Source organism: Acomys minous, assembly GCF_964271855.1.
Source record: "Acomys minous genome assembly, chromosome: 4".
Taxonomy (NCBI): Eukaryota; Metazoa; Chordata; class Mammalia; order Rodentia; family Muridae; genus Acomys; species Acomys minous.
The window spans coordinates 119,105,525-119,124,667 of record NC_140486.1 but is presented as its reverse complement, the minus strand read 5'-3'; the positions used below and the strand labels follow the sequence as shown (position 1 = coordinate 119,124,667).

General features: G+C 34.6%; 1 protein-coding gene across 1 annotated transcript in view; it reads left to right on the top strand.

The window, feature by feature from the left end:
- Positions 1–19,143, top strand: part of ST8SIA4 (ST8 alpha-N-acetyl-neuraminide alpha-2,8-sialyltransferase 4) — an 83,725-nt gene that overhangs the window by 8,098 nt on the left and 56,484 nt on the right. Inside the window, exon 3 of the mRNA XM_084779699.1 lies at positions 4,492–4,749. Within this exon, the coding sequence (XP_084635825.1) occupies positions 4,492–4,749 (258 nt within the window). The remainder of the gene's footprint in view (positions 1–4,491; positions 4,750–19,143) is intronic.

The window sequence follows — 19,143 nt, the reverse complement described above, 5'->3', positions numbered from 1 at the left end:
CACAAAGTAATGAAGATTGAAGTTTGCAGTTTGCAGGTTAGCTTTCTCAGGTAATAGCAGTCAATATGAAAGTAACATTAGCACTAGTTATGTTTATATTGTTTCCTTTAACAGGAAAATAGGTAAACAATGGAACAGTGAACAAATATTGAATAATTGAATAATACATACAAAGTTGTCATTTGCAGGGAAAGAGCAATTTGTAAGTTCATTATTGCATGATGTGCAAACAGTTCATAAAAATTACAGTTGCGTCTAGCAGCAGTGACTATGGAGCGTTAATCAGTTCAACAGCTGTAATAAAAGATTTGGGATAGGAAAATATCTTGTTGTTTGGTTTAGGTATTGCAAGTATGTTGTTAATAACCATGTCTGTGAGAGGGCGGTGGAACCATGTTCAAGTTTTTCAAAATCCACTTTGAATGTTTTGAGTGGGCCATTACATGTAATTGGTTTTTCTGTCTTACATATGGTTGAATTATGTTTACAGCATTGTTTTATTTTATTACCATTATGTCCATAATGTTCCAATGATATTTCTAGTAAGTTATTTGTTAATTTGCATTAACATGTGTGGTAGTTGTGTAGTATATTGCCTAATGTTTTTAAATGTGAACTTAGTTTCTACTATTCAGCCAGTTGGCCTGTAGCTAAGTCACATTAGGTGTTCACTGAGTAGGCTGTTGTGTGGCGGAGAACTGTTTAAGGCGACTTGAGTGCATTGTATTTTGAGGAATCCTCAAGGTTTAAGGAGTTAGTCATGTTACAAGTAAATTCAAAATCATAATCATCAAAATGCTTCACTGTGTTGGTAAAAGTTTGTTAATATTATTTTCTTAAGAAATGACACATTTAAGTTTCATTACTTGTGAACAAATCTGTCAACACTGGCACCTTCTGTCCAGTGTCTGTCTCAACCTATTTTTCAATATTTTGGTTCCTTATTTTCTCAGTTTTCATATAGTAACAAAACACTAAGTATGAATGCCAAATAAGGGAGTAGAAACATATGAACTCAGCTACTTTTCTAAAACAGCCTATTATTAGTGAACTATTTTGATTCTTAGAGTCATGTTTCTTAAACATGTAAGACTGGTTAATTAATCTTTAGTGTACTTTTATATGTGTTTGGCTGTAAACAAAAAAGAGCTTGCTGTTACATTTATAGACTTTTTCAAAACAGTGGTCTTCATATATTTTGGAACAATTTTAGTTTTCATGTGACGCAATTGTTTAGGATTTTCCCTTTCATACTAAAATATCCTTCCCATAATCTTTTTCTATATTCGCAATCACCAAGTAATAATAATACTTTGTTCTTTTATACATTTGAGAAAAAGAACGTCAGAAGATAACCTTTTTCAGAAATTTCAAAGATTTTTTCCTTTTATTTAATTGTGTCATTGTCAATAAATTTGATTTTTTTTAACATCAAATTTACAAACACTGATTCTCTCCTCTATCTCTTTTACATATTTAGTGGAAACAAATTACATTCTGATATATGCATATGTGTTTATGTACATAACCTAATTTGATTTTCAATTTTTAATTTATTCCTGCTGTAATACGTGCTACCCAATGCCTGCTGGTGAGACAAATGCACTTCCACTGGCATTTCAGTTGCCACAACACATATTGTTGACAGAAAATGTACAGAGAAGAAAGAATGGCATGTGGTGGCGGATTAGCTATATTTAACATTTCACAAATGAAAACAATGTGTAGTAAATTACTCATCGAGGCCCCTGCAGCTGCTGTTGCAACTGACGCATGGTATTGAAAGGGAAGTTCTGGTTGAAGATTCAGTTGAGAAGTTTCTGTGTAGGATCTTTCCTCTCAGTTTAACAGACCACCAATCTCTCGGTTTAAACCAACTTGGTCTCAAAATCAGAACGGTTTTGTGTGTGTGTGTGTGTGTGTGTGTGTGACCAAGATAGTCAGTCTCATTGAAACTGAAACAGGTTTTTTTTTTCCAGTTACCATGTATCTTAAAACAGTCACTGTAAAAAGGTATTGGCTTAATTAAAGAGGCTTGAAGATCTAAATTGGAATGGCGTGGGTACTCTCTTGCCTTTGTTTTCTTACCATCAGACACAATCTCCGACTTTAAATATCTATCTGCTAGCAGCTCAACCACATACCAAGAAAGCTCGCAAGGTTATGGCTTAGAAACTAAATACACTTTTGCTGACTTGGGAATCTGTAAATGAATGGTGCTGAGTTTCCCCTTTACTTTTCCTAGCAATTTTGCTCACTCCGCTGTTGACCAAAATCAAATTTACATTACATTTTAGAGAAAATTATTCATGTCTTCCTGATGAAACCTAAACATTTTTCAGTTTACTCTAAGATTCAGAGTGTTTCCTGTTTCCAGTGGCGTTCAGTTAATTAAGAACCATTTTCCTCCCTTCATGATAGTCTAAGTGATGGCTATATCAGAGAAACCCATAGATTTTCTTATGTTCCATTGCATCTATCATATAATAAAATGGTTTTAGCCTTCTAAAATGAGAAGAAACTAGCCATTCCTCGCTGATTCCAAAAGAGCTTTGTGCTTAAAAGTCACAATATTATTCATTTGTAATAATTATTGTCAACATGTTATGCACTTTCACCACCATTTTTGTTTCCAATAACTTCCATGCATAAATTTTAGCCCTAAAATAGGAATTATATGTTTGATTAAATATAAAAAAGAAAACACACAAAAAATCATTTAAGAGAATGCAGAATCTTTTAACTTTCCAGTTTAAGATAGCACATTTCTACATTAAAAATGTTTTAAATATTATCTAAATGCTTTTTTAATTTTGAATTGTCATTAGTCTACATGATTTGGAATTTTTACTGCTTTAAAGGGGACTTTTTAACATGGCACATAACATTGGCATCTGTGCTTAATAACTGGTTATTTCACTGATTATTATTTTCTCCCAAAAGTTAGCCTAGGCATCTTCAAGTTTTGTTTAACTTTTTAAACTACTTCCAGATGCTTTTCCTAAGAGTGGTTAATGAACCAGTGTCCTGCTTACTTGGGCACTAGACAACATATTTTGAAATGATTTTGCTTCTAAATTTCTAATACTCAGAGAAAGCCTTTTTGTTGGAAAGTCCCTTTTATCAGTTCACATACAAGTAAGTGCAAAGCTTTGATGACGTGAAAGGGAGTTTCCCTCCTGGATTTCTAAGCTACAGAACCTTCTCTCACACCTGCAGCTCTGACCTTTTCATCTCGAGCTGCAGACACACTCCTGCTTTTCAGCACAATCTTTGAATGCATCTACGGCAGCCCATTTCAGTTCTGTTCTAAGGGAAACGGTAGCATCACGCTCTCTGATGATTTAACCACATCCGTGCAGTAGTCTTTACCTTCTCATCTTCACAGCAAATAAAAAATTGTGTTAAAATGTAGGTGTCAACCTCATCTTCTGTGCACCCAGCCAGTTAAACAATAGTTAACAGATGTGTAAGAAAGAACGGTTTGTGAAGACACTTTTGATAGTAGGTGTTAGCATATGTGGAGAGTAACTGGATCTTTGTAGCACCTTGTTAGTCATGAAACTTACTCAGCATCATACAGAATCGACAATGTTAGCACAGAAGAACAAGATGCCCCGTTTATCTTACATATGACTCTTGTGAAGGTGGAAGCTCGCATTAAGAGAACACTGGTGAGCAACGACTACTTTCCAGCATTTGCTACAGTTTTCTCAGATTGCTTCTTGGGGCTGTATATTAATCTTGGACTCTTGTAGGCCACAGTCCTAAGTGTCATTTCTTTCAAAGCTGGTAGATCCTGGCATATTTCCTTAGTGTTAGTTACAAACATGAAGATATCCTTTCAAAGACTTCTTGTGAATGCAAACTTTTTTTCAGTGCTTTTTAAATTATCCAAAACCAGCTCTCCATCCCATAATTGGATCACAGATACACTTCTGGGTACATTCAAATATATAGATTAACATAAAAAGATAAGCTTATCACTCTGGTTTAGACAGCTACAATTTGTATTCACATTTCTTACCAATCAGGGTGCAGGGAAACACGGTAGCTACAAACTGCACTACCTCACAGATGGTCTACTTCGAAATAACTACAAGTTATTGTTACTCATTTCATGGGACAATATTAAATAAAACCAATGACTATAAAAATTGAAAACACAAGGCAACTATCTACTTGTACAAAGTCCATCTCCTCCAACTGTATTTTACATAATGATTTTTTAAAGTATATTTTAACAAATGGAGTGATTTCCCCACTTTAGAAATAGGTTCATATACTATATCTACTGAAAACTTATTCTAAACTCCTCACGTGGATTTAACAAAAATGTACTTCCTATTGCATTTACCTGATTTAATCGGCACCTGAGATTTTACGAGTAGTCGTTGCCAGTGTATATATCACATGCCGCGGTAAAAAAATCACATCGGCTCTTAGACATGCAGTTCTTAATATACAGTTTCACTTGTGCTCCATGTATAGGAAGAACATTCTCCGTTTCTTAGACGCAGAACGCGATGTCTCAGTGGTCAAGAGCAGTTTTAAACCTGGTGACGTCATACACTATGTGCTGGATAGACGCCGGACATTAAATATTTCCCACGATCTGCATAGCCTCCTGCCTGAAGTTTCACCGATGAAAAACCGCAGGTTTAAGACCTGTGCCGTTGTTGGAAACTCTGGCATTCTGCTAGACAGCGGATGCGGAAAAGAGATCGACAGTCACAATTTTGTAATAAGGTGAGCATCCTTCCTGTCTTGGAGACTGTGAGTACTTCAGCGTCATTTTGTTTAGAACACTGTTAGAAACATTTGAACTTCACACAAACATTAAGAACTGTTGGAAGCATTGACATTTGTGTGTGATATCCTTTGCAGTGCTGTATCCAAACAACCCAGTAATTTGGATTCGAAATGTAATTAGTGTATCATTGAAAGAAAACTTTGCCGGGCGTGGTGGTGCACGCCTTTAATCTCAGCACTCGGGAGGCAGAGGCAGGCGGATCGCTGTGAGTTCGAGGCCAGCCTGGTCTACAAAGTGAGTCCAGGATGGCCAAGGCTACACAGAGAAACCCTGTCTTGAAAAACCAAAAAAAAAAAAAAAAAAGAAAGAAAGAAAACTTTATTTCCTCGTAGTAGCATTTCACAACAGACTTTAAATATGGATCAAATAATGAGTTAATTACATGAGTCCTTACAGAGGCAAACAATGGTTTCTTATGCTTCGTCTTTTAGTCATGAATTTCATATAATTTAATTTGTCGACGGAAGATTACTATATAGTGCTGTCACAGGCATAACTTAATTTTACTATTTTATTAATAATGCCATACCAGTTCTCAAAGAATCTTAGTGGGTTTATATTTACTATCCTGAATCAAAATGGTTTTATTACACTTTATTTGTGCTACTGTAATTATTATTGTTTATAAGTTTAATTTTCTCACAAAAGTGAATGTATTCATTTTCTGCTCATTAGTGACCAGCAGCTTTCTGACAAATCATGTATATGGTTAACTTTTAATTAACTTAAATAAGTAAGCAAGAGATCATATTTAAAGATAGTAAATAATTTTAATGTCTAATTCTAGTATCTGTACAGTTATTGGTATCTCTTAGACTCTTAGAAAAATGATGATTGAATGAAATAATTTGCACATTGTATCAATGTGTGAAAACAGATATACAGTATGATGACAGGGTCTACAGTGAGCTTTACACACTGATATCTGGGCCAAATATGTTTGTGAAGAACATATTAGGATTCCAAACTTTCTCACAATCGTAAAATTGCAGAGCAGGTAAAATAAGTGTGTTAGAAAGTATCACACTATGAAGAAGTAGATGTCAAGATGTCATTAATCCTGAAGGTAGCTGTTTACTTCTTGAGTGAGCCTGAACATGTGTGCTGCAGGATAGGTAAGCTAATAGATTCAGCCCTGTTGTGGATGCTGAAAAGAATGCTGTTTTCTATGTGACAGAGGCCTGTCATCAGTACCGATTAACTTCATATTAATTCATTGGTGTCACTTTTTCCCCTTGCTTTGTTACTCATTTATACTGATTTTTAAAAATTATTGTTGTTATAGTTTTAAGAAATCCTAGTACCTCACATTGCATAATGCCTCCAATCGGTGGATCCCTGCCTTCTCTCACTGTTCGGTGACTGCTGTTGCTGCAAACCACAGCCTTTCATTTTTATTTTTCTTGCAGTCATTTCCTAGAAACGGTCATCTCTTATCAGGTCTCATTCTCTTAAAACAGCCTGTACATTTGCAAAGCCCCTAGGACCTGATCTACTAATGATTACAATTTTCAGTCTGAATCTTACCACTGGTGTTATGGAAAGACAAAATTCTCTTTCCTTAGCCTAGCAGGAACAATCAGATACAACAATCTCCATGCTGTCATACTATGGACAAACAGAATGTAGATTATGTAGCTATGCTAGCTAACGTCCAGCTAAATGCTGAGAAACTGAAGATTTTGTTAATACTGTCATTTTTCTTTCTCTAATGACTTGGACACTTAATTTTGTGCCTAATGGGTAGGCTTACAATTTATATTTTCTGTGTCAGACCAGTAACCTCCCAGTGAAACCATCACATACATTTGAAAATCTCTAAGGAAAGCAAACTGTAGTAATGTTCAGTATAATGTTTTCAGCTTGTGTCTCCAATATCTTTGATCTGCTTTGCTGATGATTGGCAGGTGCATTTGGAAACCTATTTTATGTTCTGGAGCAGTGTGGTCTCTGGGTTAAAGGTTTGCTTTAGAGTGTAGTAAGGAATTCCGCTGGTCTCGCAAGGTAGTGCTGCTAGTCGGTTCGCCTTTCAGCTCCATGACTTCACTGGCTCCCGCTAGCTAGTTAGGTTTCTAGTATAAGCCATGATTTCCCTGCTGTGGATAGGCCAGGAGTCCAGTTAGGCAGCTGTTAGTTACCACCAACATAGAAATGCCACTACTGCACCTCTGGGATATCTTGCCATATTGATCATTACTGTGGTTCATAAGGGCAGGACTATTTACTGCTTCCCTCCCTTGGCAGCTGGCATAATACTTTGCAATACGAAGAAGCCTAGATTCTAGGAAGGGGGCTTTACGGTTATATCCAGCCAATTCTTGTGAGTCGTCATGTGTTCTGGATCACTCTGTGAGGCATCAACAGCAGCAGAGTCTTGCAACTTCTGAGAGAAAACCAAAGATAAGAGGAATACCTTACATTATTGTATGTATATATAGTATATGTATTATATATTATATGACACATATATTAGCTATATAGTTTGCATTGTGTTTTAAATATACACACATATGAATATATATGATATATATATGTATATATATGAACACAAACATAAATGAAGTTATACCACTTAGGCTGACAATACTCCCTAGTCTATAAGAGCCATAGACTAGCTAAAAAAAAAAACAAAACAAAAACAAAAAACAAAGGCCTTGTGTCAAGCAAATCTATCCCTTTATTGGTTGTCTTCTGAACAACAATACAAAAGAGAACCTCTATCAGCATAGATTGCATCCTTCTAGGGTAAGAGATCATAAAATTCTGTCCTCATTTTTATTTGCTTTTGCACAAAGAAATGCATGAATGTCTTTCCTGACAGACCCTTAGTTCTCATAACATTTCCCAACTTACAGTGTTATAGCTTATTATTCAAAAATTTGTACAATGTGAGTTATGAAACAATTTTTATAAAGTTGAATTTACATAAATTTAGTGTTCTTTAGCCTAGAGCTCATCTATAGGAAAGAGGCTAATGTGTTTGTGAATATTTCAAGTCTTTTCATAGCTAATTTATTTTTCTAAGTTGCTCTTATCTCTGTTGTATTATTTCCCCAAGGTCAGAAAAATTTTAAAGAAGATAATAAAACTAGGCCAAATCTATTGGGAGGTACTATATATTAAGTTAATGTAGAACAAAGGTTTTAAGGAATAATTGACTGTTCTATAGGTATTCAAAGCTGGTCAAGGCCCTTAGCTCTAGAACTTGAGGAGCCCTTTAGTTCTTTGACAATCTGGGATTACTTAGAGTGTAATAAAAAAGTTAATAACAGCAAACTATACAAGCTTTTGTTTACATTATGTAGTGATCTATACAACTAGTTGATCAATTACATTAATAGTAATTTCAGATAGATATTAGACAAAAGGAACCTGTTTGTAATGCTAGACGAATAAAAACAAAATTAAAACATGAGAGTAGGAAAACCAATTAACAATCACAGACAGACCTTGAACTTTCCTTTGACTGTTATTTTTCATTAGTTCTTTTCGTTTCCTGTGTGTTTTTGTCATATTCAACCCTCCCTACTGCAGGCGTAAGGTTATTGTGTAATTTAAATGCTTATTTCTGTACCCCTCCAGGTCTGTCTGCAAACGTTGTTCTGAGAATTAAGTTTCTAAATGTGGTGTAAACTCTGCTCCCCAAATGTCCCCCTGATATGTCAACAAAGCATCTTGCAGTCAATCGATGAGCAGGAGAGAGAATGGAGGTGGACTCCCAGCCAGCCAGGGCAGGAGGAGTTAGAAGGGGAAGTAGAGGATTCAGCCATGGGTGGAGGTCCAAGAAAGATCAAGCAGAAGGAGTTGGAGCCTAGGAAATCTACAAAGTACAAGTAACACTGGGATGCTTGCTGGGAGTAAGACAAAAATAGCATCGAGGGTTAAGAAAATATATAAACTGCTCAAGATTGTATTATGAAGCCTTGTATTATCAAAGTCTCAATTATTTGTGTGATAGACAGGTTATGAAATAAGCTAAGAGAAACAGACACAGTTTTATAAAAGTAACATCAACAGCCTACATCTTCGTAGGCACACCCAACTTTGTGTCTCTTTTTTAACTCTTTAGAGCCAATTTGTCCTGCACAAATGTTATTGGACGCATGCCCTTGTACTAGAGCATATTTAACTTACCAGAGACCACACACATTCTTAGAGACTATTGCCCCCTCTCTCTCTCTGTTAGCATTTAACAATCGTCAGTAGCCTTATAGGTAGGGGTGGAATTGTGAGTCCAACTTCCCTTTTCATGCTGGAGTTTTTCTGGCTTGAACTTGCACCACTCTTTTGCACACTTCCACACCGATAGCAAAACCATATGTATTGCTTCCCTGATGTGCACAGAAGATGTTTCACTGTATACATCCACCATCTCTGGCTTCCACAGTGTATTCTCCTTCCTCCACAATGATCACCGAACGCTCCCCATTGGACTGTGCCTTTCCCAGACACTTACTCTCATCACCTTGGCCAGTTGTGAGTTAATCACCATCTCTGTGAATCATCATCTACTACAAATAATTCATTAGGATTCAGTTTATTACTATGTCCATTTAGCAGCAGAACATTTATGGGTTCTCCTCCCAGTGTTTACAACATGTCCAACTAGATGTTCTTAACTGGATGGCGTTCTTTTACTCTTATGGAGGGACTAAATATTCAGCCAATTCCTATACTAAAAGTTTCATACTCATGTGCACTTACATAAGAAGAAAAGAGACAATATTTAATAAACATTTGCAAACCCATAAATCAAGCAACACTGTCAAGTGCACTGTGATTAATGTTTCTTCATGAACAAAACTCATGACACCTGGTCCGTGATCCTTTAGTGTGCAGATCATATGTCTCATCAAAGAAATCTTTATTAAGACAAAAAGAAGTATGTCACTGCTTCAAATTAAAAATATAATTGGATGGCATCTCTGATAGAAATGCCTGATGAAATGATAAAGGCCCTATGGTATCAGCTATTCCGTCATGTTCAGCAGGATGAAAAGCTTATTATTTTAATCTGGTGCTGATATATCAGTTATATACTGAATTCACCTCCTATAGGCTTGGTAATAACAAAAGCATACGGCTAAATTTTATTTCAGCTTTACGTTTCAGAAACTGTTCTTGTAAGATACATAAAATTGTGCATACTCAGGGTGTACTTTATTAAAACCGCATGGAGCTGAGATTTCTGTCTATTAGATTCTGCATTATAGGCGATGACCATGATCTGTACAAAAGAATTCCATCCTTGGTATGATTTCATATCTAATATTTTCTTTCCCTCTTGAGGCTAAGTATTTTATTGTTCAAGAAGCAGTTGTGTCTCTGATATTGTTAAGTACAGTGAGGTTTAATTAGAGGCATTATAGCTTTTTTTATTAACTAATAAAAGGAACATCACAAATATTGGTTTTGCTAAGGCTGCCTAGAGTGTTAACATCAATGGTACCAATGTGTGCAGACAGAAAGAAGGAATATGTACAATTAAAATTGTAAAATACTGAAATATTTCTTTCAACTAACATTTACAGGATCAATAAATTTAGCATGACTAGAAATTATTTTATGAAATTTGCCTTAATTCAGTCTTCACATTACCTAAAATTATATTGATTAGAATACATCATTTTACATTATTCTTGTAGCCATTTAAATAATCTGTTGATCTGGAGAACACTAGTTTATTTTAGCAAAACACTGATATATCATATTATTTCTTAGTCACAGATAAAGCTTGATATGTGATACCATATCCCAGTCCAAAGCAGATATTATAGAATTGATGACTTTTTACAAGGGACTGAAGCTGGGTGTGAGATCAGCAGTAATCACCGAAATAAAATCTCTGAAGACACAGGGAAAATTTCAAGTATTTTTTCCATGTCTCTCTCTAATATATCAAAGAATGAAGAAAGGCTTATAAAATGTTCTAGAGAAATAAGGTTTGATTCTACTATTGAATAGGGTTATTCCACCTCAGAATTTTACCTAGGCTATGAGACACTAAAATAAAAGAGTATGTGGATGATGGGCCTTCAGATGCCTCAATCATGTGCTTTAGGTAACTACTGATAATGTTCAGTATTAGTAGAATACCATGAAATGACCTGGGTCAAACCAACCAGAATGCAGCAAACCACACAGCTACAGAAATAGTCACATGTCACACTACTAAGAGACATTCATCTTTGCAAAGGGCTGCCTATGGAATCTAAGTAGCATGGTTTCGCCTATGCTTAAAGTATAACAGTGGAACATGCTTTTAAACACTCTATATAAATTTTGATGCAGTTTTTAGTGTTTCAGAGCCCAATCTAGTTCAAATGAATGGATTCTGAACACCACACAAATAACTAAAGGAAGAAAGGCCATCATTAAGTTAGAAAACATAGTTGTTTTAATGTCTGTATTATCTAATTTTTAAGGTAATATAAGTAGTTATAATGACATCTTGAGTATAATCAAAGGTTAGCCTCACTGATACTGAATAAAGTGTCTAGTCTTTCCATTTCTATTTTGTGTGCTCATGAAACAAGACCTTGTGTAGCAGGCTGGCCTCAGACAGGTTCCACAGCTGAGGGAATCAGTGATCTACAGATCCCTCTTCCTCCAGGATCTAAGCGTTGGGCTTATAGATGTGTGCATCACACTCAGATGAGTGTTTAGCCTTCCTGGACTTGAGGTTTCAACTTCGGGACCTGAGATTTGTGTGTTATTCTTTCTCTTTATGGAGAATGCTACCACTTGATGAGTCATAGAGATCAGAGAATTATAGATTTACCCTCCTTCTTCTAAACCCTGAAAAGGTTCTGTTTAACCCATGAAGAACATTATGTATGCAAATAAACACTATGTAATTTTGTCATCTTAGAGTTTATAGCAAAAATAACCATTTATTTTTACTATTTGTAAAAATAGGGTTAGAAACTAACCTTCACCATATATTTATAGTATCCTTTCAATTCCTTTTTTAAAACAATTTTTTTTTCACTTTCTAGCCAAGTACTTCATACATTCAAGAAGATTAAGTAGTGAAAGTTATTTTGGGTTTTCATTTTTAAAATTCCTAACAAATATGTCTTTTAAATGATTTGAATTTTAAATAACAATACATTTGAACATTTTTGTGCAATTTATTTAGTTCATAATTTGAATATAAATAGTAAGTCTTTAAAGCAGTTTGAATGTTTCTGAATCTAAATATAACATTTATTGAATATGTTACCTCTTTATCTACCAAAAGTATATTGTATTATAGAAATGCTCCAAATATTGCATCCCTGATGTGTGTATATAGGATATTGTTAGCTCCATGTTGAAACACATTTTCTATTGATTCTGAGTAATAAGCATGGCTTTCTACTTAATTTTGTTAATTTATTACTCACTACTCCCCCTTTTTCCCATTCTAACTTTTTTCTTATCTTTGACCTAAATAATTTTCTTTTAATTTACTCATTTTCTTTTTAGTAACTTCCACCCTCACCATATGCCATGACATTCTTCCTAAATACAGGCTTCCTAATTGCTTCGAAAGGAAGAGTTTACTTCGAAAAACAAGGACAGCTCAGAGATATAACAAAGTGCTTGACCTCAAATTGTTGTTCGGGATTCCAGCATCAGCTGAGGGCTTGTTACAAGTATAGAATTTTAGAATTTGAGTCAAGCTGCAGAGTCTGAATGTATATGAACGCGTATTCATATTGATATATATGATGAGATTTCAGGTACCTTGCCCAACAATGATGGCAAAAGGGAAGAACAATGACCAGAAATATACTCTTTTGTCCAAATTTATTAAATATATATAAAGTTGATACTGAGAGAATCTGACCTGAGGGGACACAGGAATACCACTTCAGAAGACAGGAGTATCTATAGAATATAAACACATGAAAATGGAAGTAAATGTTTGAAAGTATATACGCCTTGGGTAATCGGAAGTGACATGGTAAAGATGCTCTGTCTTTCTAAGGCGAGGAATGCTTAGCCAAAGAAACCGATGGACTAATCAAATACCCTTGAGACTAAATCCAGGTTTTATTTTTCCATTGGTGGAGAGTTTAGGACAAACATCAAATCATACACTGGACCTTCACCTCATACATTCATGCATATTAAAAATTAGACAATTTCCTGTGAGAAACAAAACAAAACTTTCTCGTAATTGCAAAGAATATCTGTAATTCCTTCACACACACATACAAACACCTCTTAAAGTCAAATGGAAAACGAACAACAAAGTGTGTAACAGAGAGGCAGCCCCAGAAAATGATATTATTATAAGTTAAAATAACAACTTTCAGTTCAGAGACAGGATAATGTCTTATATAACTTTGTTTAAAATATTTTTGCATGGTATATTTTTATATGTTTTGCTCAGTGGAATTATAAGTTTTAAAATACTTATCTCAGAAGTTTTTATCTATTGAGTTTGTTTATAAAATCTATGCTCTATGTGCAACAAAAAATGTAATTTTAATATAAACAATCATTTTAAAGCTTACCACTGCTAAATAGGAAGGCTACTCTGTATTGCTATGTGATATTCAATAGTTATGTAATTCCTAAGACAAAATGACTTTTAATAGGAAATAATAATGAAAATGGGAGTAGAAAATACTAAAACTATTTTTAAAGGTTAATTAGTTTCTAAAATTAAAGACTATAAATATATATACATATGTAGTGGTAATTTAAAAATAGGGAAAAATCTCTGATAATCACGTCTTAGCAAAGTACATTCAGATATGTAAATAGGTAAGACTTTCCAAAAATCAACTTGGTAATGTCTTCTACAACCTATAAAATTATTCATATTCATTGATTTGCCATTTTCAATTGTAGAAATTATGTTTTGTTTTTACCACAAAAGCATTGTTACAGTTCACAAATAATAATTAAGAAATCACTGGACAATTGTGTGATCAGTCATTCTACAAGAAGAGAGGAGAATATAAGGAAGAAGAACTAATAATAATAAAATAATAAGTATTTTCCAGGGTCATACGATACCATACAAGCTCTTTTCTTTTCTTTGGGGTGCATAATGAAGATTATGTGGAAAAGGGAGTGGAAAAATTGGAAATAGATATTGAAAAATAATCATTTCATAATACCTATTTTTCATGACATTTTGAAATATTGCAAGGAAATATCCTTGTAGTTCTTTAGAATTTTGGGTTGCTCAACTTTATTTGATGTGTAATTGCTATAACCAAAGGGGAACAGATTCAGAATTCTAGAAATAAGTCTCTATAAATGGAAAGAAAACACTATAAAAAGTGGTTATAAAAAAAAAGCCTCTCAAATAAGGGTGATTAGAGGAAGAAGTCTGAGTTTCAGGTCAGAGTAGAAAAGAGCAAAGAAAATTGAGCTGGGGCAGCATGATTCATCTTGGCCCAGAGTTTTCTCTGACACAAAATGCCCGCAAATGCCCAGTTTACTAGTTCTTTAATAGATGTTAAAATGTGGTTTCAGTTTTTGTTTAAAGACAAAAGATTCACTTATTGAGCCTCTGTTCATGGATGCTATATTTAATTTTTTTTGATCCAAAGTCAAACACAAAAATTTTAGTACATAACACCTTTGGGTTTTTTAATAATTCTCAATCAGGCACCAAGGTCTGAAGAATTATGCTGAAGTAGTTACTTAGAGTAAGTCGTTTTAAAGGGATCAGAGTCCAGGGCAGCACGTAAGCTCGTGAGGTAACAATGTGCCGGGGTGCTCTTGGAACAGAGCCCTGATGAGATGTAGGGGAGGCGTAGCTGTCCAGCTGGGAAACATTTACTGAAGTACGATGTGTCTGAGTTGAATTGTGAAGAGGCAGCAGGTACATACCTGAGGGGAAACATGCAGAACGATGTGGTCTTTTGCAATCTCCATGGACATATTTAGCAGTTTTAGTGTGCATCAATGCAAGAGTGCATTGGCTCATGAGATGTGCTAAGACTGAAGAGAGAGGTGGAACACAGAGGACAGTGCCTCAGAAGATTGAGCTCAAGTTTGCCCATGTTCTGGGAATACATTCAGCAAAAGAATTGTAGGAGAAAATGTGAGGCTCATGAAGATGTTTAAGGCAATAGATTAACTCAACTGAAATAGCATTGATACTCTCTGAGAATGAATTACTGTACAGTGATGATTAATATTGAGGTTGCGATTAGAGATGGTTTTTCTCAAACTTAAGGATATTTGCACATATACAAGGAGATGTTTTCAGAGTTGGCTTGTTGTCTGAGCATACGTCTCATATACCATCTTTTAGATACTGCCTGAAGGTACTTTTAGTAAATTATCAGAGCATAGCATTTTGACTATGACTCATCATTTTCAGCATAATGAAAATGTCAAAAGGCTCTCAGAGTTTAGAGCATTTAGGCTTTGTATTTTCACATGAGAGATGTTCAAAATGTAATGCTGGAAACAGTCTGAAAGTTACCAAGAGGAGAGAAAAACTGAGGGACAGATGTGGGCATGAGCTATTGAGAGCAAGGAGGAAAAAAATCAATAATTTAGCAATACTGTGAATTTGCATAATGAGAAAAATACAAATGACAATATATGTATTGTCTCTAAGAAAAGGTTCAATGATATTATGATATATATTAAATTCAAGGTTAATATTGGGGAATTAAATTCATCCTAGCTGAGTTTTCCAAAGTGTTTTACACACAGATCAACCTTGTGCTCTTCTTCACAGAAGCAAAAGCTTAGTGCTTCCTCGTAGGTGCCCAGTGGGTGGACAAACGGACAGCACAGCCTCCTTTCCAATCAAATTCCAACAGCATGTCTGACACAGACCTTAAAAAGGCTTAGAATTTTCAACAGTGAAGACAAGACAGGGTTGTTCTGCATTGAGAAGCATTAGCTCCGGGTTTACTAGGGAACTAAGAACATCTCTAAATTATATTCTAACTTTTGTTGACTGCATGAAGGACAGAAGGGAGAATCCCACTTGAACGTCTGATATTTTCAAAAGGCCCCAGTAATTCCTCAAAGTGAGGCCTAGGGCTATAAAACGTTAAAAAAAAAACAATGAAAGCCAAAGTTAAAACCACCAAACTGAAATGTACATGGTTGAATAGACTTTTTTCTGTTGTAGCCCTATCATCTATATAATGTGAGAGCCTCATCCCGTGATGTTTCTACTATGAACAAAAGAACATTTGAATATCTTGAAGATAAGTAACCAGGAAACTCATGGGCTTTTAGTTAAGTGCCTTAACAGGCTCATCAAAACATACAAAAATTTAAATTAAGTATCAATTTAACATGCAAACTAAGCCACAGATATTTTCAAATACTATGAATAAAAATAATTTGTGTCTAAAAATCCTGTCTGTATTTAGCAGCATAGTAAAGGTTTCTAGGTACAAATACAGCATAAAGTGATTATTTAGCATAGTTATTCAATAAATATAGCATTATCCTTCTGATGACTCAGGATCAACATCTTGTACATTTGTGTTGCAACCATCCTAACCATGTTTCATGCACACAAAAGATCCCTTTGTGCCACGCTGAGTAACCACTACCAGGAAGCAGCAGTTGAAAGGATAGTCGTTTGAGAGGGAAGAACTCTGAAGTCTTCTCCTAGCACAGCAGTTAAACGCGGTGTAACTCTGAACAGATGACGCCGCACACATTGGGATTCATTTTCTCCAGCAGCTGATTCGCCTAATGAGGAAGTTGAACTCAGTGATCACCTGCACTCCTCTTTGGCTTTTAAACCTTGTGACTGTATTTCCTATGACTCAGTGGATGTCTTTGGGACTAGGCCTGTGTGATTACAGTGTTTGGACTTTTTAGCTCCTATTTACCATAGTTTATAGACAAAGTTCTTCCCATCAGTGAAGTTGTGGAAATGACACATATTGCCGTGTTCCCTATGCTGGTTTTTTGTTTTGTTTTGTTTTGTTTTTGTTGGTGTTGTTTTTCTTTCTTTGGGTTCAGAAATGTTGCCTTCCCTCTGATGAATGCCTTTCAGCTGGCTGGGATGTAAAACCAGGAGATGGATAAATCTGTTTAGCTGAAGAAAAACAATCCCAGCATTGAATGATTCAGAGAGATGACTGTTATGTGTGATGAGAACAGATTCTAGGGAGGCCATGTATTACATGAAAGGTTTTAAGGGAAAACCAGTAACGACAAGAATTACTCAAAGAAAGAGAAGTAGTTGTACATAGTCGTCACTCAGGGAGGCTCTAGTAAAAAGACCCTGGCACTTATCTTGGGGTTCCTGGACCTGCCACTTTATAGGCAAGTGTCAGAATTCTGGGAATTATAGAACACAGTCTTGAAATGCCAACTGACTCATCTATTACTGGAAACATAAAAAATATGAATTAATAATATGATGCCAAATATCAATGGTAATTAATTTTAGGAGGACTTACAGGATTATATTTTTGAAAGCAAAATTTTCTTCTTAGTTAAATTTTTTTAATGTTTACATGGTCTCTTGAGTGTGTGTGTGTGTGTGTGTGTGTGTGTGTGTGTGTGTGTATGTGTGCACACACACATACAAACATGTAAAATTAATATTGCATGGACATCTGTGCAATTAAAATGGATCCACTATTTAAAATGTAACAATAGACAAAGAGTAAGTAGAACTGGGTTTAGTTTTGAAATTCTACACTGAAAGATTAATCACTGTTTTTGATTATAGCTAAGATTTATTTTCAATTTAAATACATCTGTGGGAGACTGTGGGAGATACATGTGTGTCCACAGAGGTCAGAGACATTGGGTCATCCTCGATCTGGAGTTACAAGTGATTGTGAGCTACCTGGCGTGACTGCTGGGAGCTGAACTTGGGCCCTAGCCAAGCGCAGCCAAGTCCTTAACTGCTGAACCATCTATTCAGCCCAAATAACTACTTCTTAAGTATCGAACTTTTGAGATTTCATTAACCATAGTTTTATGTATTCATTCCTGGGTTATAGCACTGTTATGGATACTGTATCAGTTGTTTACATTTGTTTTTATAAGGTAGAATATATTAATAAAGTACTGAAACCACTTGTAGTTTTAGGCTGGAAGATAAGTTTTTGGGTTCATTGTTTTTGATTCAGTGCATAACTTATACCCCAGTTTTTAAGTTCTGTAGAGCAATGGGGCATATTTTTGCATTCATAAAACATGACTACTAATTCATCATATATGTGAATTTTAAGAACTTGCTAATTCATATGCATACCATCTGGTATTAGGTAGTAACTGATACCTTTATGTTTAACGATTTACATAAATTATCAGACAAACAATGAAGCCATGAACCAAAAACATGGATATCTTCTAAATATTGCAGTTAAATATTTGTACAAAGATCCGCATTGATTTAATAAAAATTCAAAATTTTAATTTCATAATTGCTTTTAGTATTATAATCATATTAAATTACTTATATATGTTTTAAAGCAATTATGCCATCAATTTGTCACATTTACTCAGCTAGTGTTTTATTCATTCTATCAACTGTTACCACACATCCTCTGGTATCCAATTCTAGGCAGCTTTACAAATATTACAGATATAAAGACAACCTAGTCTTTTATTTAAAGTTTACATATTAAAGGAGTAGGTAGATATGTAAAGAGGAATAGCAAAATAATAATACCATGACAGCAATGATTGAAATAGAAATAGAATATTACTGAAAATGGGACAGATAAATCCATTATAAATATGAGAGTTACACATGTGACTCACATGTGATTATTAATGTGACACATTAATAATATTACTTTAAAAGTTGACAGCTTTCCTTGCTAGCTGTGATATATATATATATATATATATATATATATATATATATATATACACATATATATAATGTTAATGAAATACTATGCAGGTACATACACTTTTAATGTTTTTAGTTTTGATTACTAAGATCATTAACATTATAACACTATTGTAATTTTAATTTTACAAATACATCTTTTAATTTCTTTAGATTACTCAGACACAATTTTTAGGAATGTAGTTTAGGAAAATTGTTTTTATTTAGGATGCTTAATTAGGTGCCCTTTATATTGTAGCTGTTTCTCACTTCTTTATTTATCTGCAAAAAAAATTTCCAAGTTTTAGGCATTTGTAACATAATAGACTTTTACCATATTTCAGTATTCTAGGTGGCGTTTGACACAGCACAGCACTGTATTGAATAAGTAAAAATTTGGAGTTTCACTTTTTAAAAGCACACATTTTATCTCTTACAATTTAATAAAATGAAATCCTGAAATTTTGAATTACTTTAAACACGGTAGTTTATTTTCTGTTTATCATCACACCTAGACAGTGCTTGGTAATTGTTGAAGTCA